The sequence below is a fragment of the Salvelinus namaycush genome, chromosome 5 (assembly GCF_016432855.1).
Source record: "Salvelinus namaycush isolate Seneca chromosome 5, SaNama_1.0, whole genome shotgun sequence".
Taxonomy (NCBI): Eukaryota; Metazoa; Chordata; class Actinopteri; order Salmoniformes; family Salmonidae; genus Salvelinus; species Salvelinus namaycush.
The window spans coordinates 1,337,771-1,363,248 of NC_052311.1; the positions used below are offsets into that span (position 1 = coordinate 1,337,771).

A 25,478-nucleotide genomic window follows, 5' to 3' on the forward strand; every position below is an offset into this window, starting at 1 on the left:
GCTGAGGGTGAGTCTGGTATATAGGGTACGGTCTAGTTATATTATATTACCTGCTGAGGGTGAGTATAGTGTATAGGGTACGGTCTAGTTATATTGCTGAGGGTGAGTCTGGTATATAGGGTACGGTCTAGTTATATTATCTTACTTGCTGAGGGTGAGGGTGAGAGACTCCTCTGCTGCTCTGATCTTGTTCTGTGCCTCCACATGGGTCATGTCTTCTGCATTGGTCTCTCCGATGGACACCACCCAATCTCCCACGCCCACACCGGCCTGGGCGGCCTTACCCCCGGGGGTCAGCTGTAGAGGGAGAGAGGGAAAGAAATATGAACTTTGGCCTATTAAAGCCGGTCACTGACAAGAACACATTACGATTTCCTGTGAAACACTCAGCCTCTGTTTCACCCAACAGTATAGTTGCATAAGTACATGTGAAATAAAATAAATCACCTACTATTTCCTCTCGCCGCGTCTCTCAATATTTTCAGGGTTAAAACCAACACAGTGCTTATTCAAATACGTCTCTAAGACAAACGTGTAAATGGTATAGTTCTGAAGCTAACCTATTATAATTGATACACAACAAAGCAATGTGTTAATGAGTCAGTAACAGGGCTGATCTAGAGGGAAGACTAGGAGGATATCTAGTCAGTAACATGGCTGATCTAAAGGGAAGACCAGGAGGATATCTAGTCAGTAACAGGGCTGATCTAGAGGGAAGACTAGGAGGATATCTAGTCAGTAACAGGGCTGATCTAGAGGGAAGACTAGGATGATATCTAGTCAGTAACAGGGCTGATCTAGAGGGAAGACTAGGAGGATATCTAGTCAGTAACAGGGCTGATCTAGAGGGAAGACTAGGATGATATCTAGTCAGTAACAGGGCTGATCTAGAGGGAAGACTAGGAGGATATCTAGTCAGTAACACGGCTGATCTAGAGGGAAGACTAGGAGGATATCTAGTCAGTAACAGGGCTGATCTAGAGGGAAGAATAGGATGATATCTAGTCAGTAACAGGGCTGATCTAGAGGGAAGAATAGGAGGATATCTAGTCAGTAACAGGGCTGATCTAGAGGGAAGACTAGGAGGATATCTAGTCAGTAACAGGGCTGATCTAACGGGAAGAATAGGAGGATATCTAGTCAGTAACAGGGCTGATCTAGAGGGAAGACTAGGATGATATCTAGTCAGTAACAGGGCTGATCTAGAGGGAAGACTAGGAGGATATCTAGTCAATAACAGGGCTGATCTAAAGGGGAAGACTAGGAGGATATCTAGTCAGTAACATGGCTGATCTAGAGGGAAGACTAGGAGGATATCTAGTCAGTAACACGGCTGATCTAGAGGGAAGACTAGGAGGATATCTAGTCAGTAACAGGGCTGATCTAGAGGGAAGACTAGGAGGATATCTAGTCAGTAACATGGTTGATCTAAAGGAAAGGATATCTAGTCAGTAACACGGCTGATCTAGAGGGAAGACTAGGAGGATATCTAGTCAATAACAGGGCTGATCTAGAGGGAAGACTAGGATGATATCTAGTCAGTAACACGGCTGATCTAGAGGGAAGACTAGGAGGATATCTAGTCAGTAACAGGGCTGATCTAGAGGGAAGACTAGGATGATATCTAGTCAGTAACAGGGCTGATCTAAAGGAAAGGATATCTAGTCAGTAACAGGGCTGATCTAGAGGGAAGAATAGGAGGATATCTAGTCAGTAACGGGGCTGATCTAGAGGGGAAGACTAGGAGGATATCTAGTGAAAGGGAACATATTGGTTAAGAACAGGATCAGAGAGATGAAAGTGCACACTGAAACATTCTAGGGCCTAGTATGTTCACGCCAATCAACAGATGTGTCCTGTCTTGCTCTTAACAGTAGTTAGCGGACCCCAGAGGGCCTTCTAACACCGTATTGACTAAATATACATACACAAAGCCATCAAGAGGATTCATGTTTGGGTCTGTTATCACCGGCTAATGATTTGTAGAGGGAACCTAAGGACTCTGTGTCTGACAAGTTCTCTCCCTCTCTGTGTGTGTGTGTGTGTGTGTGTGTGTGTGTATGTGTGTATATATGTGTGTGTGTTCAGCCAGATGGTTCCCCACACCACAACGAGGACACTCTAATCTAGAGTCTAATCAGCACTATGACATCACTCCTTATGATCCACTACAGATGTGGACCGAAGCTTTGGAGTGAAGTTCAACTCCCGACAGGACACTACAGACAGACAGACAGACAGACGAGGCTCCGCCCCAAACGGTACCCTATTCCCTACATAGTGCGCTACTTTAGACCAGAGCTCTATGGGCCCCGAATAGGGTGCAATTTTACCTTTATTTAACTAGGCAAGTCAGTTAAGAACAAATTCTTATTTACAATGACCAAACCTGGACGACTCTGGGCCAATTGTGCGCCGCCCTATGGGATGTATATGATACTAGCTAGCGGCACGACTCATCTGTTAATGTACATCAGGGATGGGCAACTGGTGCCTTTTGTAGGCCTGAGGACCTGTAGAACCATCTCAAGGATGATCAATGGAAACAGGATGCAGCTGAGCTCAATTTCCTGTCTCATAGCAAAGGGTCTGAAAACTTATGTAAATATAAAAGGTATCTGTTCATTTTTAATAAATAGGCAAACATTTCTAAAAACCAGTTTTCGCTTTGTCATTATGTTGTATTGTGTTTAGATTGATTGAATCATTTTATTTAATCCATTTTAGAATAAGGCTGTAACGTAACAAAATGTGGAAAAAGTCAAGGGGTCTGAATACTTTCCGAATGCACTGTATAAAATCTTTAACTTTAAAATGTCCATTTGTTCTCGTCGCTATCACGAGAGGGGGTTGCTAAAAAGACCCACGAGCCACTGAGGCCCCTCATTATTCGATCCCCCCCACCCCCATCAAAGTTGCCCATCCCTGCTGTACGTGATATGAGCTAGCATCACGACTCATCTGTTACCGTAGATTATATATTAGGGGCAAGGGAATACCGAGTTAGTTGCACAACTGAATGCATTCAACCAAAATACATAATAATATAATATATTTATTTATTATATATATATAATATAATTGCATTCAGCAAGTATTCAGACCCCTTCCCTTTTTCCACATTGTTACGTTACAGCCTTATTCTGAAATTGATAAAATACATGTTGTCATCAAGCTACACACGATACCCCATAATGACATCACAATACCCCATAATGACATCACAATACCCCATAATAAGAAAGCAAAAACAGGTTTAGACATTTTTGCAAATGTATAAATAAAAAACAGAAATACCTTATTTACATAAGTATTCAGAGCCTTTGCCATGAGACTCGAAACAGGTGCATTCTGTTTCCATTGATCATCCTTGAGATGTTTCTACAACTTGATTTGGAGTCCACCTGTGGTAAATTCAATTGATTTGATATGATTTGGAAAGATGCACACCTGTCTATATAAGGTCTCACAGTTGACAGTGCATATCAGAGCAAAAACCCAAGCCATGAGGTCGAAGGAATTGTCCGTAGAACTCCGAGACAGGATTGTGTCGAGGCACAGATCTGGGGAAGGGTACCAAAAAATGTCTGCAGCATTGAAGGTCCCCAAGAACACAGTGGCCTCCACCAGTCTTAAATGGAAGAAGTTTGGAACCACCAAGACTCTTCCTAGAGCTGGCCGCAGGGCTAAACTGAGCAATCGGGGGATAAGGGCCTTGATCAGGGAGGTTACCAAGAACACTATGGTCACTCTGACAGAGCTCCAGAGTTCTTCTGTGGAGATGGGAGAACCTTCCAGAAGCACAACACTCTCTGCAGCACTCCACCAAATCAGTCCTTTATGGTAGAGTGGGAGGACTGAAGCAACTCCTCAGTAAAAGACACATGACAACCCGCTTGGAGTTTGCCAAAAGGCACCTAAAGGACTGTCGCGACGCTAGCTCTTTCAGTGAATTGGCTAGCAGAGATATGAACAACCTCCCACCCTCCTGTTACGCCCACATCCTAAATTCCATGCAGAGACTCCTCTCTCCCTGACCATCCGCTCTCCCTGACCATGCGCTCTCCCTGACCATCCGCTCTCCCTGACCATCCGCTCTCCCTGCATCCCAGAATTTGAGAATTGAACAATATTCCTATTTTGGAGAACGTGTAAACGGTTGGTTGAAGAAGCCAGCTACGACCCGGTCCGTTTTGTTTCATGTTTGTGACCTCATGAAAGACAATACAGCCACATTACCATAACTCTGTTTATACAGGTGCCTCAGTTATGAGGTTTGCATCTAATTATTGTATAAAATGAATGAGTAAAGATGAAACAATTTGCAAAATGACGTAATGTAATGTGGGGCTGACTAAATTATATTAACTAGCAGTCCGACACGGCACCACAGGTCATCTAACTGACTAGCTGATATTAACTAGCAGTCCGACACGGCACCACAGGTCACCTAACTGACTAGCTGATATTAACTAGCAGTCCGACAAGGCACCACAGGTCACCTAACTGACTAGCTGATATTAACTAGCAGTCCGACAAGGCACCACAGGTCATCTAACTGACTAGCTGATATTAACTAGCAGTCTGACAAGGCACCACAGGTCACCTAACTGACGAGCTGATATTAACTAGCAGTCTGGCACGGCACCACAGGTCATCTAACTGACTAGCTGATATTAACTAGCAGTCTGGCACGGCACCACAGGTCACCTAACTAACTAGCTGATATTAACTAGCAGTCCGACACGGCACCACAGGTCACCTAACTAACTAGCTGATATTAACTAGCAGTCCGACAAGGCATCACAGGTCATCTAACTGACTAGCTGATATTAACTAGCAGTCCGACACGGCACCACAGGTCATCTAACTGACTAGCTGATATTAACTAGCAGTCCGACACGGCACCACAGGTCACCTAACTAACTAGCTGATATTAACTAGCAGTCCGACAAGGCATCACAGGTCATCTAACTGACTAGCTGATATTAACTAGCAGTCTGGCACGGCACCACAGGTCATCTAACTGACTAGCTGATATTAACTAGCAGTCCGACAAGGCACCACGGGTCACCTAACTAACTAGCTGATATTAACTAGCAGTCTGGCACGGCACCACAGGTCATCTAACTGACTAGCTGATATTAACTAGCAGTCTGGCACGGCACCACAGGTCATCTAACTGACTAGCTGATATTAACTAGCAGTCCGACAAGGCACCACAGGTCACCTAACTAACTAGCTGATATTAACTAGCAGTCCGACAAGGCACCACGGGTCATCTAAGTGTAGCAGTACAGGATAGGATTATACTAGCGTCAATGATTTTTCAACGATGTCATGTAGATAAATTGGATCATTCCTGACAACAGACATGAGTTACAGCCACATCACATTCTGTAGGGAACAGGCTGCATACATGAACCTTAAACCACACGTGCACTCTGAGTCCCTTCCCTGCCAGGCCTGCTGCAGCAGGGTCCCAAATGGCACCCTCTCCGCACAGGGCTCTGGTCAAACAAAGTGCACTATATAGTGAATAGGGTGCCACTTGGAGACGCACAAAGTGTCCTTTAAAAAAAAAAAATAATAACTTAAGACATCCACAGAGGCTGTTAATACACATGTCGGAGATCGTATGAAGAGAGACGAGACGCCAGAATGTGTTTAGTAAGGGCCTTACTCAGCCTTGTCCCGGAGGCTTAACGAAATGTGTCAAAGTCTCAGATCACTGAGAGTACAAAGTGTTCAACATCAGATCACACACAAAAAAAAAAAGGAGAGCGAGCGGGAGAAAGCCAAAGCAAGGCTGAACATCACACGGCCGAACATCACACGGCCGAACATCACACGGCCGAACCCCGGCTGGAATACTGATTTCTGTCATGTAGACATCGTCTGAGTCCCAAATAGAGCCCTAGTCAACAGTAGTACACTACATGGGGACTATGATGGTCCATAGAGCCCTGGTCAAGGGCTACATGGGGACTATGGTCTGATTTGGGATGCAGACCCTGGTCTGTGTAGACATCGATTACCCCGTCCTATCCTGTTATTGGTCCCTTTAGACTATCGGCTCATGAATGATCAGAGGATTCTAGACCCTAAATCTTTTGGTTTCTGTCGTGTTCCACTGAAGCTATACGATTCAACTGATTTGATTCAGCACATTAAAACAGACTGAGAAAGTCTAGTCCCGTATCGGAGGATACAGTTCCCTTGTGGTTTAACTTCACCTTCCCTTGACTGTAGAGAACTAGAAGGGGGGGGGGGGGGGGGGGGGGGGGGAGCCAGGTCGTTCAAGATTGATGTTGAAATTGGACTTCTATCCATGTCTTGAGGACGTTGAGAAATGCCCTCAAAAACAGCCACTAGGGGCAACATTGAGAGCTATTACCATCAGGTAGGTTTGGGTAATCCCACGACTCTCCGGGTAATCCCACGACTCTCCGGGTAATCCCACGACTCTCCGGGTAATCCCACGACTCTCCGGGTAATCCCACGACTCTCCGGGTAATCCCACGACTCTCCGGGTAATCCCACGACTCTGGGAGGTTGTGGATCAGAAGGTTATGTGTTCGCTCCCAGTCGTGGACACTGGTTTCTATTTTAACTCTATCCCAAACCTTAACCCTTCAGAATGAGTGTCTAAAAATGTAATCCTTAACTTGGAAATGGGACGATACACAGATGTAGGAGTAACGCTGACGTTTGAAGAACGTGGATAAAATTCTGCAGTCAGGCAGCTTGTTGAAAAAAAGCATCTGGTTTGGTTTGTTTTCAGGGGGGGGGGAATAAATACGTCAAACATCAAAATATAAGAACATTAAATATATTCCTCATGAAAAACGACTTAACATCAAGTTAATCACCTATGATCTACCTAGGCTGGAAACAATTAAAGATACAACTAAAAGGTGTTGTTACAGCTTCTCTGGATCTGTTACAGAGAAACACAACACCACATGCCGGCCCTCAGGTGACTGGTATTCTGAGGCGGCATGGGCTGAGAGACAGAGAGACAGTAAGGCCTAGCAGAGCAGGTTATAATAGAAACCAGTAGAGACAGTAAGGCCTAGCAGAGCAGGTTATAATAGAAACCAGTAGAGACAGTAAGGCCTAGCAGAGCAGGTTATAATAGAAACCAGTAGAGACAGTAAGGCCTAGCAGAGCAGGTTATAATAGAAACCAGTAGAGACAGTAAGGCCTAGCAGAGCAGATTATAATAGAAACCAGTAGAGACAGTAAGGCCTAGCAGAGTAGATTATAATAGAAACCAGTAGAGACAGTAAGGCCTAGCAGAGCAGATTATAATAGAAACCAGTAGAGACAGTAAGGCCTAGCAGAGCAGGTTATAATAGAAACCAGTAGAGAGAGACAGTAAGGCCTAGCAGAGCAGATTATAATAGAAACCAGTAGAGACAGTAAGGCCTAGCAGAGCAGATTATAATAGAAACCAGTAGAGACAGTAAGGCCTAGCAGAGCAGGTTATAATAGAAACCAGTAGAGACAGTAAGGCCTAGCAGAGCAGGTTATAATAGAAACCAGTAGAGACAGTAAGGCCTAGCAGAGCAGGTTATAATAGAAACCAGTAGAGACAGTAAGGCCTAGCAGAGCAGGTTATAATAGAAACCAGTAGAGACAGTAAGGCCTAGCAGAGCAGGTTATAATAGAAACCAGTAGAGACAGTAAGGCCTAGCAGAGCAGGTTATAATAGAAACCAGTAGAGACAGTAAGGCCTAGCAGAGCAGGTTATAATAGAAACCAGTAGAGACAGTAAGGCCTAGCAGAGCAGGTTATAATAGAAACCAGTAGAGACAGTAAGGCCTAGCAGAGCAGGTTATAATAGAAACCAGTAGAGACAGTAAGGCCTAGCAGAGCAGGTTATAATAGAAACCAGTAGAGACAGTAAGGCCTAGCAGAGCAGGTTATAATAGAAACCAGTAGAGACAGTAAGGCCTAGCAGAGCAGGTTATAATAGAAACCAGTAGAGACAGTAAGGCCTAGCAGAGCAGGTTATAATAGAAACCAGTAGAGAGACAGTAAGGCCTAGCAGAGCAGGTTATAATAGAAACCAGTAGAGACAGTAAGGCCTAGCAGAGCAGGTTATAATAGAAACCAGTAGAGACAGTAAGGCCTAGCAGAGCAGGTTATAATAGAAACCAGTAGAGACAGTAAGGCCTAGCAGAGCAGGTTATAATAGAAACCAGTAGAGACAGTAAGGCCTAGCAGAGCAGGTTATAGTGAGCGGTGAGAGATACAGCGTGATTAGTAAGAATGAGTGAAACGGTAGAGAGAGGTAGAGGCATCAGAGTAGGTGGGTGTGTGTGTGTGTGTGTGTGTGTGTGTGTGTGTGTGTGTGTGTGTGTGTGTGTGTGTGTGTGTGTGTGTGTGTGTGTGTGTGTGTGTGTGTGTGTGTCCGGCCAGTGATGACATCAGCACCTGTGTCGGTGGCTCAGGTTTAGATCACAGCTGTTCCTGTACTTCAGAAGGAAGGCGGTACGTCTGCGTCCCAAATGGCACCTTATTCCCTATAGGGCCCTGGTCTAAAGTAGTGCACTATATAGGGAATAGGGGCTCTGGTCTAAAGTAGTGCACTATATAGGGAATAGGGCCCTGGTCAAAAGTAGTGCACTATTAGGGAATAGGGGCTCTGGTCTAAAGTAGTGCACTATAATAGAGAATAGGGTGCCATTTGGGATTCAAGCCATAGTAAAATGCTGTGCTCAGGCCTTTAGACAAGAAAGGGGGAAGGAAGGAGCCACTGCACCCCACCACAGTTAGTCAATACTAGGAAGGAAGGAAGGAAGGAAGGAAGGAAGGAAGGAAGGAAGGAAGGAAGGAAGGAAGGAACCAACATACCCCACCACAGTTAGTCAATACTAGGAAGGAAGGAAGGAAGGAAGGAAGGAAGGAAGGAAGGAAGGAAGGAAGGAAGGAAGGAAGGAAGGAAGGAAGGAACCAACATACCCCACCACAGTTAGTCAATACTAGGAAGGAAGGAAGGAAGGAAGGAAGGAAGGAAGGAAGGAAGGAAGGAAGGAAGGAAGGAAGGAAGGAAGGAAGGAACCAACATACCCCACCACAGTTAGTCAATACTAGGAAGGAAGGAAGGAAGGAAGGAACCAACATACCCCACCACAGTTAGTCAATACTAGGAAGGAAGGAAGGAAGGAAGGAAGGAAGGAAGGAAGGAAGGAAGGAAGGAAGGAAGGAACCAACATACCCCACCACAGTTAGTCAATACTAGGAAGGAAGGAAGGAAGGAAGGAAGGAAGGAAGGAAGGAAGGAAGGAAGGAACATACCCCACCACAGTTAGTCAATACTAGGAAGGAAGGAGACTAGGAGAGGAGACAACAAACCCTGCTACACATCAAACCATACCACACACACAAATTAAATCACATGGTCTCATATGATCTGCCATTCGTAATAAAAAGACTGCTTTTAAGAACGTTCATTACGAGCATAAAAGGGGTCAGAAACAGCTGCATCTTATCAGCAAGATGGTGTATCATTGAGTCTTCTATTAAAACAACGGAAAATCATTGAAACCATTTATAAAATACATGACTCACTCTGATCAACGAAAGTCAACCTAGATCATTTCAAAATGTCTCTTTAAAGTCATCTTTTCCTGAGTAATTACAGTGAACAGTAATACATTACATAAAGTTAAACAGCTTCCTCTGTGCTGTTGGTATGAACTATAGTATTTTAAAGGTGAGGCCAACCAGTACCTTTCAACCTGCTGTGTTTTATTAAAGGAGAGGTCTACCAGTACCTTTCAACCTGCTGTGTTTTATTAAAGGAGAGGTCTACCAGTACCTTTCAACCTGCTGTGTTTAATTAAAGGAGAGGTCTACCAGTACCTTTCAACCTGCTGTGTTTTATTAAAGGAGAGGTCTACCAGTACCTTTCAACCTGCTGTGTTTTATTAAAGGAGAGGTCTACCAGTACCTTTCAACCTGCTGTGTTTTATTAAAGGAGAGGTCTACCAGTACCTTTCAACCTGCTGTGTTTTATTAAAGGAGAGGTCTACCAGTACCTTTCAACCTGCTGTGTTTTATTAAAGGAGAGGTCGACCAGTACCTTTCAACCTGCTGTGTTTTATTAAAGGAGAGGTCGACCAGTACCTTTCAACCTACTGTGTTTTAATAAAGGAGAGGTCTACCAGTACCTTTCAACCTGCTGTGTTTTATTAAAGGAGAGGGCGACCAGTACCTTTCAACCTGCTGTGTTTTATTAAAGGAGAGGGCGACCAGTACCTTTCAACCTGCTGTGTTTTAAGGGTTAGGGTTAACCCTAACCCATATAACGCTAACGTCTTGCAACCCAAAGGTTTGCGTGTTTGAATCTCATCACGGACAACGTCGGCTAACACATACTACTGTTTAGCTACTTAGCATGTTAGCTAACCCTTCCCCTAACCCTTTAACTCCTAACCTTAACCACAAACAAATTTGAATTTGTAACATGTCATACGTTTTGCAAATTCGGAACATATTGTACGAATTACAATTCGTAACATATCTTTCAAAATGGATGATGGACATCCACAAATAATACATACCATAGTAAATATAACATATCATACTAATTGGAGTTCCCCTGGATTTACATTTACTATGCCTACCCCTGAGTCCAAGTTGTTCAGGGCTGAGCTCTGGTCTAGGAGACACGGCTAGCTACTCCCTACAGCACAGCTCTGGTCTAGGAGACACGGCCAGCTACTCAGTACAGCACAGCTCTGGTCTAGGAGACACGGCTAGCTACTCCTCTGGTCTAGGAGACACGGCTAGCTACTCCGTACAGCACAGCTCTGGTCTAGGAGACACGGCCAGCTACTCCTTACAGCACAGCTCTGGCCTAGGAGACACGGCTAGCTACTCCTTACAGCTCTAGTCTAGGAGACACGGCCAGCTACTCCGTACAGCACAGCTCTGGTCTAGGAGACACGGCTAGCTACTCCGTACAGCACAGCTCTGGTCTAGGAGACACGGCTAGCTACTCCTTACAGCACAGCTCTGGTCTAGGAGACACGGCTAGCTACTCCTTACAGCACAGTTCTGGTCTAGGAGACACGGCTAGCTACTCCGTAGAGCACAGCTCTGGTCTAGGAGACACGGCTAGCTACTCCGTACAGCACAGCTCTGGTCTAGGAGACACGGCTAGCTACTCCTCTGGTCTAGGAGACACGGCTAGCTACTCCGTACAGCACAGCTCTGGCCTAGGAGACACGGCTAGCTACTCAGTACAGCACAGCTCTGGTCTAGGAGACACGGCTAGCTACTCCTCTGGTCTAGGAGACACGGCTAGCTACTCCTTACAGCACAGCTCTGGTCTAGGAGACACGGCTAGCTACTCCTTACAGCTCTGGTCTAGGAGAAACGGCTAGCTACTCCGTACAGCACAGCTCTGGTCTAGGAGACACGGCTAGCTACTCCTCTGGTTTAGGAGACACGGCTAGCTACTCCTTACAGCACAGCTCTGGTCTAGGAGACACGGCTAGCTACTCCGTACAGCACAGCTCTGGTCTAGGAGACACGGCTAGCTACTCCGTACAGTACAGCTCTGGTCTAGGAGACACGGCTAGCTACTCCTTACAGCTCTGGTCTAGGAGACACGGCTAGCTGCTCCCTACAGCACAGCTCTGGTCTAGGAGACACGGCTAGCTACTCCGTACAGCACAGCTCTGGTCTAGGAGACACGGCTAGCTACTCCTCTGGTCTAGGAGACACGGCTAGCTACTCCTCTGGTCTAGGAGACACGGCTAGCTACTCCGTACAGCACAGCTCTGGTCTAGGAGACACGGCTAGCTACTCCGTACAGCACAGCTCTGGTCTAGGAGACACGGCTAGCTACTCCTTACAGCACAGCTCTGGTCTAGGAGACACGGCTAGCTACTCCGTACAGCACAGCTCTGGTCTAGGAGACACGGCTAGCTACTCCGTACAGCACAGCTCTGGTCTAGGAGACACGGCTAGCTACTCCGTACAGCACAGCTCTGGTCTAGGAGACACGGCTAGCTACTCCGTACAGCACAGCTCTGGTCTAGGAGACACGGCTAGCTACTCCGTACAGCACAGCTCTGGTCTAGGAGACACGGCTAGCTACTCCGTACAGCACAGCTCTGGTCTAGGAGACACGGCTAGCTACTCCGTACAGCACAGCTCTGGTCTAGGAGACACGGCTAGCTACTCCGTACAGCACAGCTCTGGTCTAGGAGACACGGCTAGCTACTCCGTACAGCACAGCTCTGGTCTAGGAGAAATGGCTAGCTACTCCTCTGATCTAGGAGACATACAGCTAGCCAGCTTCTCCTTGCAGCACAGCTCTGGGAGATACACAGCTAGCCAGCTTCTCCTTGCATCACAGCTCTGAGAGATACACAGCTAGCCAGCTTCTCCTTGCATCACAGCTCTGAGAGATACACAGCTAGCCAGCTTCTCCTTGTATCACTCACAGCACAGCTGATGGAAGCCCATAAATATCCCTCTGAGAAATGGAAAGTAGAGCCTGCTGGCTGCTGGGCTGCTGTAAGGCTCCAGTATCCACCGCAGTGACAGTAGATACTGGAGCACTAACTCAAGGTAAATATAGTTCTGATAGTGACTCACAACACAACTCATTCACATGAACCAGTCCTTTACAACAAAGCCTGCTGCTAGACATATTCCATCACAGTGTCAGGTCCGAGCAGTAAGGCAAGGTTTAAAACAGCCATGTCCGTGTGTAAGTGATTCATAACAACATCATTCAGGTTTAACCAGATGATGTAGCCTTTTATTTAAGACCTTTCCTTTGTAACAAAGCTGTGGGGGTGAGTACCTATCAGTGAGAACACCTAGCATTAACACAGAGCTGTAGGGGCCAGTACCTATCAGTGAGAACACCTAGCATTAACACAGAGCTGTAGGGGCCAGTACCGATCAGTGAGAACACCTAGCATTAACACAGAGCTGTAGGGGCCAGTATCAATCAGTGAGAATACCTAGCATTAACACAGAGCTGTAGGGGCCAGTATCAATCAGTGAGAATACCTAGCATTAACACAGAGCTGTAGGGGCCAGTATCAATCAGTGAGAATACCTAGCATTAACACAGAGCTGTAGGGGCCAGTATCGATCAGTGAGAATACCTAGCATTAACACAGAGCTGTAGGGGCCAGTATCAATCAGTGAGAACACCTAGCATTAACACAGAGCTGTAGGGGCCAGTATCAATCAGTGAGAATACCTAGCATTAACTCAGAGTGCAACAGTTAATATTATTCTATTATTTGTCTGCATTGCGGGGAAGGACCCGTATGTAAGCATTTCACTGTTAGTTTGTAAACTGGTGTAAACTATGTGACAAATACAATTTGATTTGAGTTCTGAAAGTAACTCTGAACACAATCGATTCACATTAACCAGTTAAAATATCCTTAAATTTACAAGCTTTCTTTTATAAAACGAAGCCTGCTGCTGTAGGGTCCAAATATGAATCCCAACAAGAACACCTATTAGGATCTGAAGGTTAACCAGCCCTGTTAGAGACGACGACATTTAACCAGCCCTGTTAGAGACGACGACATTTAACCAGCCCTGTTAGAGACGACGACACTTAACCAGCCCTGTTAGAGACGACGACACTTAACCAGCCCTGTTAGAGACGACGACATTTAACCAGCCCTGTTAGAGATGACGACATTTAACCAGCCCTGTTAGAGATGACGACATTTAACCAGCCCTGTTAGAGATGACGACATTTAACCAGCCCTGTTAGAGATGACGACATTTAACCAGCCCTGTTAGAGATGACGACATTTAACCAGCCCTGTTAGAGATGACAACATTTAACCAGCCCTGTTAGAGATGACAACATTTAACCAGCCCTGTTAGAGATGACAACATTTAACCAGCCCTGTTAGAGATGACAACATTTAACCAGCCCTGTTAGAGATGACAACATTTAACCAGCCCTGTTAGAGATGACAACATTTAACCAGCCCTGTTAGAGATGACAACATTTAACCAGCCCTGTTAGAGATGACAACATTTAACCAGCCCTGTTAGAGATAACATTTAACCAGCCCTGTTAGAGATAACATTTAACCAGCCCTGTTAGAGGGTTAGTGATGACAACATTTAACCAGCCCTGTTAGAGATGACATTTAACCAGCCCTGTTAGAGATGACATTTAACCAGCCCTGTTAGAGGGTTAGGGATGACAACACAAGACATTCAACCAGCTAAAGATAAACTACTAGACTTCCATCCCTTCTTCAGGCAACGTATCAGTCAGCTTTGAATTATTCATCCACCCCCATGACAAGTCCTGTGCGTGAGTGTGAGTGTGAGTGTGAGTGTGTGTCATCTGAGCAGTGATCAGAACACACCCACAGCTAAACTGAACCCTGGCAGAGAACAGCCTACATGATGATAACACAGCTAGCTCTGACCCCCCCGATGATAACACAGCTAGCTCTGACCCCCCCCCCGATGATAACACAGCTAGCTCTGACCCCCCCGATGATAACACAGCTAGCTCTGACCCCCCCCCCCGATGATAACACAGCTAGCTCTGACCCCCCCCCCCCCCCCCGATGAAAACACAGCTAGCTCTGACCCCCCCCCCCCCGATGAAAACACAGCTAGCTCTGGAACCGGTCACAAATCCCACTGCCTGCTTATTAACCTTTAACGAGTCACCAACCCGGATCCGGGATCACCCCCCACTCCCCCCCCACTGAGTAGCATAGCTAGCATAGCGTCACAAGTAAATTGTAGCATCTAAATATCATTAAATCACAAGTCCAAGACACCAGATGAAAGATACAGATCTTGTGAATAAAGCCACCATTTCAGATTTTTTAAATGTTTTACAGGGAAGACACAATATGTAAATCTATTAGCTAACCACGTTAGCATAAGACACAATTTTTTTACTCCAACAGTTTTTTCCTGCGTCAGTAGCTATCACTAATTCGACTAAATAAAAATATATATAGCCACTAACCAAGAAACAACTTCATAAGATGACAGTCTGATAACATATTTATGGTATAGCATAGTTTTTTTTTGAAAAATGTGCATTTTTCAGGTATAAATCACAGTTCTACATTGCAGCTGCAATCTGAAATAGTGCTGACGCAGCCAGAACAATTACAGAGACCAACGTCATATAACTAATTACTTATCTTAAAACATTTCAGAAAAATACACAGCGTACAGATATTGAAAGCCCAACATCTGGTGAATCCAAACAATATTTCAGATTTATTAAATGTTTTATAGCGAAAACAAAATGTAGCGCTAAATTAGCATAGCCACGCCAGCCAGAACCAGCTGGGCGCCCCCGACCAGTTCACATGCACGACAGATATATGAAATAACATCGTAAATTGGGTCTTACTATTGCTGATCTTTCATCAGAATGTTGATCAATGTGTCCTTAGTCCTGATGAGTCGTTCAATCCATTCATAATGGCAACTTTCCCTCTTCATTTAGCATATGTACTGGTCGACTGGCCAAAGTAAAAAAAATCACAGAACGGAACACGGCAAAACTCCCGAAAAAATTCAAATAATCTGATTAAACTATATTGAAAAAACATACATTAAGATGATATGGTCACATGTATCAAACAAACTTCGAGACGGAGATAGTTTTCATCCGTAACGGCAGCAAAACAGTAGACAATCGCACCTCCAAATAGCGCGAATCAGAGAACCGGAAGTTGTCGGTCACGCCAAAGAAATAGGTCTTATTTCACGTCAGTACAAGGTAAACAAAAAATTTCTCCTCTGACGTCCTCTTGACACCCAGAGGAAGACGAATGAAGTGTGTTTCGGGTCATAGGTGGCGTGACCATATATAGGCAGAGCGTTGAAGCGAGCATACACATCTTGCATTCTTCTTCTTGGTCAGGGAAAGTGCTGTCAAATGACTTCTGTTTAACTCAGAGACAAAATTGAAACGGTTTTAGAAACTATAGATTGTTTTCTATCCAATGGTATTAATTATATGCATATAGTAAGAGCAATAATTGAATAAGAGGCAGTTTAATCTGTAGAGGAAATTATGCTAATGCGAAAACAGCACCCCCTATAGTGGCAAGAAGTTGTTTAAACGTGCCATGTGTAATTTCATGACTACACACAGCAAGGTGATATGTGCTCTGAGATAGAAACCAGACGTCTCCCCCTCTGTGGCTCCACAGGGCCCAAAGATAAGCAATCACTACGTTTACAGCTCCACAAAACCCCCAGATTTAAAGACAAGATAGAGACTTCTGATGGCAGGGCTGGGGGGGGTGCAGGGCTTTAGGGAGGGGCTGGGGGGGGGGGTGCAGGGCTGGAGGGGGGGGGGCAGTGCTGGGGGGGCAGGGCTGGAGGGGGGGGGCAGTGCTGGGGGGGGGGCAGGGCTGGGCTGGGGGGGTGCAGGGCTTTAGGGGGGTGCAGGGCTGGTTTTTCTTCCAGTGATGTCAGCGGTAAAACATTCCTTTGGAGATGTGAGAAGGTGGTCATGCAGTATTCTGGGCGACTGATGATGATGTCAGGACACCTGGGCTGAGTCCCAAATGGAACTCTAGTGCCTACATTTATTTATTTAATGAGGCAAATCAGTAGTGCACCACTTTTGACCAGGCCCATAGGGAATAGGGAACTACTTTTGACCAGGCCCATAGGGAACTACTTTTGACCAGGCCCATAGGGAATAGGGAACTACTTTTGACCAGGCCCATAGGGAACAGGGAACTACTTTTGACCAGGCCCATAGGGAATAGGGAACTACTTTTGACCAGGCCCATAGGGAATAGGGAACTACTTTTGACCAGGCCCATAGGGAATAGGGAACTACTTTTGACCAGGCCCATAGGAAATAGGGAACTACTTTTGACCAGGCCCATAGGGAACTACTTTTGACCAGGCCCATAGGGAATAGGGAACTACTTTTGACCAGGCCCATAGGGAATAGGGAACTACTTTTGACCAGGCCCATAGGGAATAGGGAACTACTTTTGACCAGGCCCATAGGAAATAGGGAACTACTTTTGACCAGGCCCATAGGAAATAGGGAACTACTTTTGACCAGGCCCATAGGGAATAGGGAACTACTTTTGACCAGGCCCATAGGGAATAGGGAACTACTTTTGACCAGGCCCATAGGGAATAGGGAACTACTTTTGACCAGGCCCATAGGGAACAGGGAACTACTTTTGACCAGGCCCATAGGAAATAGGGAACTACTTTTGACCAGGCCCATAGGAAATAGGGAACTACTTTTGACCAGGCCCATAGGGAACAGGGAACTACTTTTGACCAGGCCCATAGGGAACAGGGCACTACTTTTGACCAGGCCCATAGGGAATAGGGAACTACTTTTGACCAGGCCCATAGGGAATAGGGAACTACTTTTGACCAGGCCGATAAGGAATAGGGAACTACTTTTGACCAGGCCCATAGGGCTTTGGTGAACTAGGGAATAGGGTGTCATTTGGGAGACAGCCAATGTATATGCCCTATATAGGGACACAACCAATGTGTAGGGCACTATATAGGGAAGAGGGACACAGGCAATGTGTAGGGCACTATATAGGGAAGAGGGACACAGGCAATGGATACCGAGAAGAGAAAGGGCTCTGCTGTTGCCAGGGTCTGTGAACGGGAGAGACATGAGGAATGACGACATTCCAGGAATTTAGAGGAAACATTGTGTTCCTGGCTCATACAGGGAGAGGAGGACGGAAGCAGAGCATTCAGACACATACCATCCTACACACACTGCTGTGAACACACACACACACACACACACAGTTCTGAACCAATAGGAGATGAACAGAATCCCCATTTAACCAGTCTGAACCAATAGCAGAGGAACAGAATCCCCATTTAACCATTCTGAACCAATAGCAGAGGAACAGAATCCCCATTTAACCAGTCTGAACCAATAGCAGAGGAACAGAATCCCCATTTAACCATTCTGAACCAATAGCAGAGGAACAGAATCCCATTTAACCATTCTGAACCAATAGCAGAGGAACAGAATCCCCATTTAACCATTCTGAACCAATAGCAGAGGAACAGAACCCCCATTTAACCATTCTGAACCAATAGCAGAGGAACAGAATCCCCATTTAACCGTTCTGAACTAATAGCAGAGGAACAGAACCCCATTTAACCGTTCTGAACCAATAGCAGAGGAACATAATCCCTATTTAACCATTCTGAACCAATAGCAGAGGAACAGAACCCCATGTAACCGTTCTGAACCAATAGCAGAGGAACAGAACCCCCATTTAACCGTTCTGAACCAATAGCAGAGGAACAGAACCCCATTTAACCGTTCTGAACCAATAGCAGAGGAACAGAACCCCATTTAACCATTCTGAACCAATAGCAGAGGAACAGAACCCCATTTAACCGTTCTGAACCAATAGCAGAGGAACAGAACCCCATGTAACCGCTCTGAACCAATAGCAGAGGAACAGAACCCCATGTAACCGCTCTGAACCAATAGCAGAGGAACAGAACCCCATGTAACTGCTCTGAACCAATAGCAGAGGAACAGAACCCCATGTAACCGTTCTGAACCAATAGCAGAGGAACAGAACCCCATGTAACCGTTCTGAACCAATAGCAGAGGAACAGAACCCCATTTAACCGTTCTGAACCAATAGCAGAGGAACAAAACCCCATTTAACCATTCTGAACCAATAGCAGAGGAACAGAACCCCATGTAACCGTTCTGAACCAATAGCAGAGGAACAGAACCCCATTTAACTGTTCTGAACCAATAGCAGAGGAACAGAACCCCATGTAACCGTTCTGAACCAATAGCAGAGGAACAGAACCCCATTTAACCGTTCTGAACCAATAGCAGAGGAACAGAACCCCCATTTAACCGTTCTGAACCAATAGCAGAGGAACAGAACCCCATTTAACCGTTCTGAACCAATAGCAGAGGAACAGAACCCCATTTAACCATTCTGAACCAATAGCAGAGGAACAGAATCCCATTTAACCGTTCTGAACCAATAGCAGAGGAACAGAACCCCATTTAACCGTTCTGAACCAATAGCAGAGGAACAGAATCCCCATTTAACCGTTCTGAACCAATAGCAGAGGAACAGAATCCCCATTTAACCGTTCTGAACCAATAGCAGAGGAACAGAACCCCATGTAACCGTTCTGAACCAATAGCAGAGGAACAGAACCCCATGTAACCGTTCTGAACCAATAGCAGAGGAACAGAATCCCCATTTAACCGTTCTGAACCAATAGCAGAGGAACAGAATCCCCATTTAACCGTTCTGAACCAATAGCAGAGGAACAGAACCCCATTTAACCGTTCTGAACCAATAGCAGAGGAACAGAACCCCATGTAACCGTTCTGAACCAATAGCAGAGGAACAGAACCCCATTTAACCGTTCTGAACCAATAGCAGAGGAACAGAATCCCCATTTAACCGCTCTGAACCAATAGCAGAGGAACATAATCCCTATTTAACCATTCTGAACCAATAGCAGAGGAACAGAATCCCTATTTAACCGTTCTGAACCAATAGCAGAAGAACAGAACCCCATGTAACCGTTCTGAACCAATAGCAGAGGAACAGAATCCCCATTTAACAGGTCTGAACCAATAGCAGAGGAACAGAACCCCATTTAACCGTTCTGAACCAATAGCAGAGGAACAGAATCCCCATTTAACCGCTCTGAACCAATAGCAGAGGAACATAATCCCTATTTAACCATTCTGAACCAATAGCAGAGGAACAGAATCCCTATTTAACCGTTCTGAACCAATAGCAGAAGAACAGAACCCCATGTAACCGTTCTGAACCAATAGCAGAGGAACAGAATCCCCATTTAACAGGTCTGAACCAATAGCAGAGGAACAGAACCCCATTTAACCGTTCTGAACCAATAGCAGAGGAACAGAATCCCCATTTAACCATTCTGAACCAATAGCAGAGGAACAGAACCCCATTTAACCGTTCTGAACCAATAGCAGAGGAACAGAACCCCATGTAACCGTTCTGAACCAATAGCAGAGGAACATAACCCCATTTAACCGTTCTGAACCAATAGCAGAGGAACAGAACCCCATTTAACCGTTCTGAACCAATAGCAGAGGAACAGAATCCCCATTTAACCGCTCTGAACCAATAGCAGAGGAACATAATCCCTATTTAACCATTCTGAACCAATAGCAGAGGAACAGAATCCCTATTTAACCGTTCTGAACCAATAGCAGAAGAACAGAACCCCATGTAACCGTTCTGAACCAATAGCAGAGGAACAGAATCCCCATTTAACAGGTCTGAACCAATAGCAGAGGAACAGAACCCCATTTAACCGTTCTGAACCAATAGCAGAGGAACAGAACCCCATTTAACCCTTCTGAACCAATAGCAGAGGAACAGAACCCCATGTAACCCTTCTGAAACAATAGCAGAGGAACAGAACCCCATTTAACCATTCTGAACCAATAGCAGAGGAACAGAATCCCCATTTAACCGTTCTGAACCAATAGCAGAGGAACAGAACCCCATGTAACCGCTCTGAACCAATAGCAGAGGAACAGAATCCCATTTAACCATTCTGAACCAATAGCAGAGGAACAGAATCCCCATGTAACCGTTCTGAACCAATAGCAGAGGAACAGAACCCCATTTAACCGTTCTGAACCAATAGCAGAGGAACAGAATCCCCATTTAACCGCTCTGAACCAATAGCAGAGGAACATAATCCCTATTTAACCATTCTGAACCAATAGCAGAGGAACAGAACCCCATGTAACCGTTCTGAACCAATAGCAGAGGAACAGAATCCCCATTTAACAGGTCTGAACCAATAGCAGAGGAACAGAACCCCATTTAACCGTTCTGAACCAATAGCAGAGGAACAGAACCCCATTTAACCCTTCTGAACCAATAGCAGAGGAACAGAACCCCATGTAACCCTTCTGAACCAATAGCAGAGGAACAGAACCCCATTTAACCATTCTGAACCAATAGCAGAGGAACAGAATCCCCATTTAACCGTTCTGAACCAATAGCAGAGGAACAGAACCCCATGTAACCGCTCTGAACCAATAGCAGAGGAACAGAATCCCATTTAACCATTCTGAACCAATAGCAGAGGAACAGAACCCCATTTAACCGTTCTGAACCAATAGCAGAGGAACAGAATCCCCATTTAACCATTCTGAACCAATAGCAGAGGAACAGAATCCCCATTTAACCGTTCTGAACCAATAGCAGAGGAACAGAATCCCCATTTAACCATTCTGAACCAATAGCAGAGGAACAGAATCCCCATTTAACCATTCTGAACCAATAGCAGAGGAACAGAACCCCATTTAACCATTCTGAACCAATAGCAGAGGAACAGAACCCCATTTAACCGTTCTGAACCAATAGCAGAGGAACAGAACCCCATTTAAACGTTCTGAACCAATAGCAGAGGAACAGAACCCCATTTAACCGTTCTGAACCAATAGCAGAGGAACAGAACCCCCATTTAACCGTTCTGAACCAATAGCAGAGGAACAGAACCCCATTTAACCGTTCTGAACCAATAGCAGAGGAACAGAACCCCCATTTAACCGTTCTGAACCAATAGCAGAGGAACAGAACCCCCATTTAACCGTTCTGAACCAATAGCAGAGGAACAGAACCCCATTTAACCATTCTGAACCAATAGCAGAGGAACAGAATCCCCATTTAACCGTTCTGAACCAATAGCAGAGGAACAGAACCCCATTTAACCGTTCTGAACCAATAGCAGAGGAACAGAACCCCATGTAACCGTTCTGAACCAATAGCAGAGGAACAGAACCCCATGTAACCGTTCTGAACCAATAGCAGAGGAACAGAATCCCCATTTAACCGTTCTGAACCAATAGCAGAGGAACAGAATCCCCATTTAATCGTTCTGAACCAATAGCAGAGGAACAGAACCCCATTTAACCGTTCTGAACCAATAGCAGAGGAACAGAACCCCATTTAACCGTTCTGAACCAATAGCAGAGGAACAGAACCCCATTTAACCGTTCTGAACCAATAGCAGAGGAACAGAACCCCATTTAACCGTTCTGAACCAATAGCAGAGGAACAGAACCCCATTTAACCGTTCTGAACCAATAGCAGAGGAACAGAACCCCATTTAACCGTTCTGAACCAATAGCAGAAGAACAGAACCCCATGTAACCGTTCTGAACCAATAGCAGAGGAACAGAACCCCATTTAACCGTTCTGAACCAATAGCAGAGGAACAGAACCCCATTTAACCGTTCTGAACCAATAGCAGAGGAACAGAACCCCATTTAACCGTTCTGAACCAATAGCAGAGGAACAGAACCCCATTTAACCGTTCTGAACCAATAGCAGAAGAACAGAACCCCATGTAACCGTTCTGAACCAATAGCAGAGGAACAGAACCCCATTTAACCGTTCTGAACCAATAGCAGAGGAACAGAACCCCATTTAACCGTTCTGAACCAATAGCAGAAGAACAGAACCCCATTTAACCGTTCTGAACCAATAGCAGAGGAACAGAACCCCATTTAACCGTTCTGAACCAATAGCAGAGGAACAGAACCCCATTTAACAGGTCTACAGGACAACCGTCTAGAAAGACACTAATGGACCTAAAAATCAATCAGTCGCCTGACCAAACTCAAAACACACACAGCCGTATAATCCTCCTAATAAATCAAACCTTCTCAAAGCTACCAACTACACGAGCTGTTACACACACAGAACTAGTACTTTTAGTTAGTACTACAGCTATTTGCAGATTGCTAAAAAAAAAATGTAGCTGTGACTATAATACTTTACATGTCTTGATATTTTAAACCTTTGTGAGTGCAACGCTTACTGTTCATTTCTAATATGTTTTTGTTTCTGCTTTCTTTTGTTTATCTATTTCACTTGCTTTGGCAATGTAGACATATGTTTCCCATGTTATTAGAGAGACGGAGCGAGAGACAGAGCGAGAGACAGAGCGAGAGATCTCTTCACCATGCAGTCTCTCTCTGAAGCTTTAGTCTTTCTGTCAGTTGGATGGTTCTTTATTGTGTAATCAGCTATCTCTCTGGGTTGAGACGATACTTCAGGGGGCCTGGGACAGAGACACACAGACCAGACCACCCACACATCACTTCCTGGAAGTCCAGCCAGTCACAGCATGAGAGAGAAGTCTGTCAGCCAGTCAGAGCGGCTGACTAGGGGCCGACTAGACGCGGGGGCGACTAGACTAGTCCTTTTATTACTGCTTCAAGTCAGTCAACAGTCGGAGACAGGGGCCTGCTAGTATGACATCAGCCAGTCTGAGCTTAAAGGAAAAAGGCCTTTCATTATGTCAGTCAGTCAGTCAGTCAGTCAGTCAACAGGGACCGTATGACTGTACACCTGTCAGTCTACGTGTCAGTATGGAAACAGCCAGGGGACATAACCTAAACAGGTGGTGTAAACCCAAGTAGGACTGTACTGTCACTTCACCTGTCTTCTATGGAACACTAATACGACAACAAGCAGCCAATAGCCGACGGCAAGGGCCTGTTACTATGACTGTAGTCCTGTATGTCATTCTCCATGTCTGCAAACAGCCCATCAAGGTGACATAACCCTACTGAAACAGCTCAGTGTGTGGAGATGGACACCTCAGGGTCATTCAGTAATGTATGATACAAGAGGGAACTCTGTCTGATAATACCTGCAGTAAAAACATACCCGAGTCCCTATCCTGTCTGATAATACCTGCAGTATAAACATACCCGAGTCCCTATCCTGTCTGATAATACCTGCAGTATAAACATACCCGAGTCCCTATCCTGTCTGATAATACCTGCAGTAAAAACATACCCGAGTCCCTATCCTGTCTGATAATACCTGCAGTAAAAACATACCCGAGTCCCTATCCTGTCTGATAATACCTGCAGTATAAACATACCCGAGTCCCTATCCTGTCTGATAATACCTGCAGTATAAACATACCCGAGTCCCTATCCTGTCTGATAATACCTGCAGTATAAACATACCCGAGTCCCGATCCTGTCTGATAATACCTGCAGTATAAACATACCCGAGTCCCTATCCTGTCTGATAATACCTGCAGTATAAACATACCCGGGTCAATATCCTGTCTGATAATACCTGCAGTATAACATACCCGAGTCCCTATCCTGTCTGATAATACCTGCAGTATAAACATACCCGAGTCCCGATCCTGTCTGATAATACCTGCAGTATAAACATACCCGAGTCCCTATCCTGTCTGATAATACCTGCAGTATAAACATACCCGGGTCAATATCCTGTCTGATAATACCTGCAGTATAACATACCCGAGTCCCTATCCTGTCTGATAATACCTGCAGTATAAACATACCCGAGTCCCGATCCTGTCTGATAATACCTGCAGTATAAACATACCCGAGTCCCTATCCTGTCTGATAATACCTGCAGTATAAACATACCCGAGTCCCTATCCTGTCTGATAATACCTGCAGTATAAACATACCCGAGTCCCTATCCTGTCTGATAATACCTGCAGTATAAACATACCCGGGTCAATATCCTGTCTGATAATACCTGCAGTATAAACATACCCGGGTCAATATCCTGTCTGATAATACCTGCAGTATAAACATACCCGAGTCCCTATCCTGTCTGATAATACCTGCAGTATAAACATACCCGAGTCCCTATCCTGTCTGATAATACCTGCAGTATAAACATACCCGAGTCCCTATCCTGTCTGATAATACCTGCAGTATAACATACCCGAGTCCCTATCCTGTCTGATAATACCTGCAGTATAACATACCAGAGAACACGTGTCAAATTCATTCCACAGAGGTCCGAGTGTCTGGAAATTTTCACTCCTCCCTTGTAGTTGATTGATTAATTAAAAAGGTAATTAATTAACCTGGTTGTCGAAGTCTTAGTAAGGACCTCACCTAGCTGTCTAGGTTTAAAATAAATAAAAACCTGCAGACACTAGGCCCTCCATGGAAGGAGATTGACACTACTGTACCAGAGTCATACCAGGGGTAGGCTACCATGTTCCTGGAGTACTGAAAGAGTTTGTCCAACTAGGCACCACAGCTGACCAACTCGATCAGTTCAGCGATTGCCTAAACTTGTTGTCATTTACTTTGATGCTCTTTTGCACACCAGTATCACTACTTACACACCATCACCTGTTCATCCTTATCTGCTCATCTATCACTTCAGTGTTAATCTGCTAAATTGTAATTACTTTGCTACTATGGCCTATTTATTGCCTTACCTCCTCATGACATTTACACACACTGTATACAGACTTAATTTTTTTTCTACTGTGTTATTGACTGTATGTTTTGTTTATTCCATGTGTAACTCTGTGTTGTTGTTTGTGTCCCACTGCTTTGCTTTATCTTGGCCAGGTCGCAATTGTAAATGAGCACTTGTTCTCAACTGGCCTACCTGGTTAAATAA

General features: G+C 45.1%; 1 protein-coding gene across 1 annotated transcript in view; it reads right to left on the minus strand.

Annotated features, from left to right (window-relative positions):
• Window positions 1-25,478, minus strand: part of LOC120048899 (PDZ and LIM domain protein 7-like) — a 104,088-nt gene that overhangs the window by 65,773 nt on the left and 12,837 nt on the right. Inside the window, exon 3 of the mRNA XM_038995215.1 lies at window positions 146-297. Within this exon, the coding sequence (XP_038851143.1) occupies window positions 146-297 (152 nt within the window). The remainder of the gene's footprint in view (window positions 1-145; window positions 298-25,478) is intronic.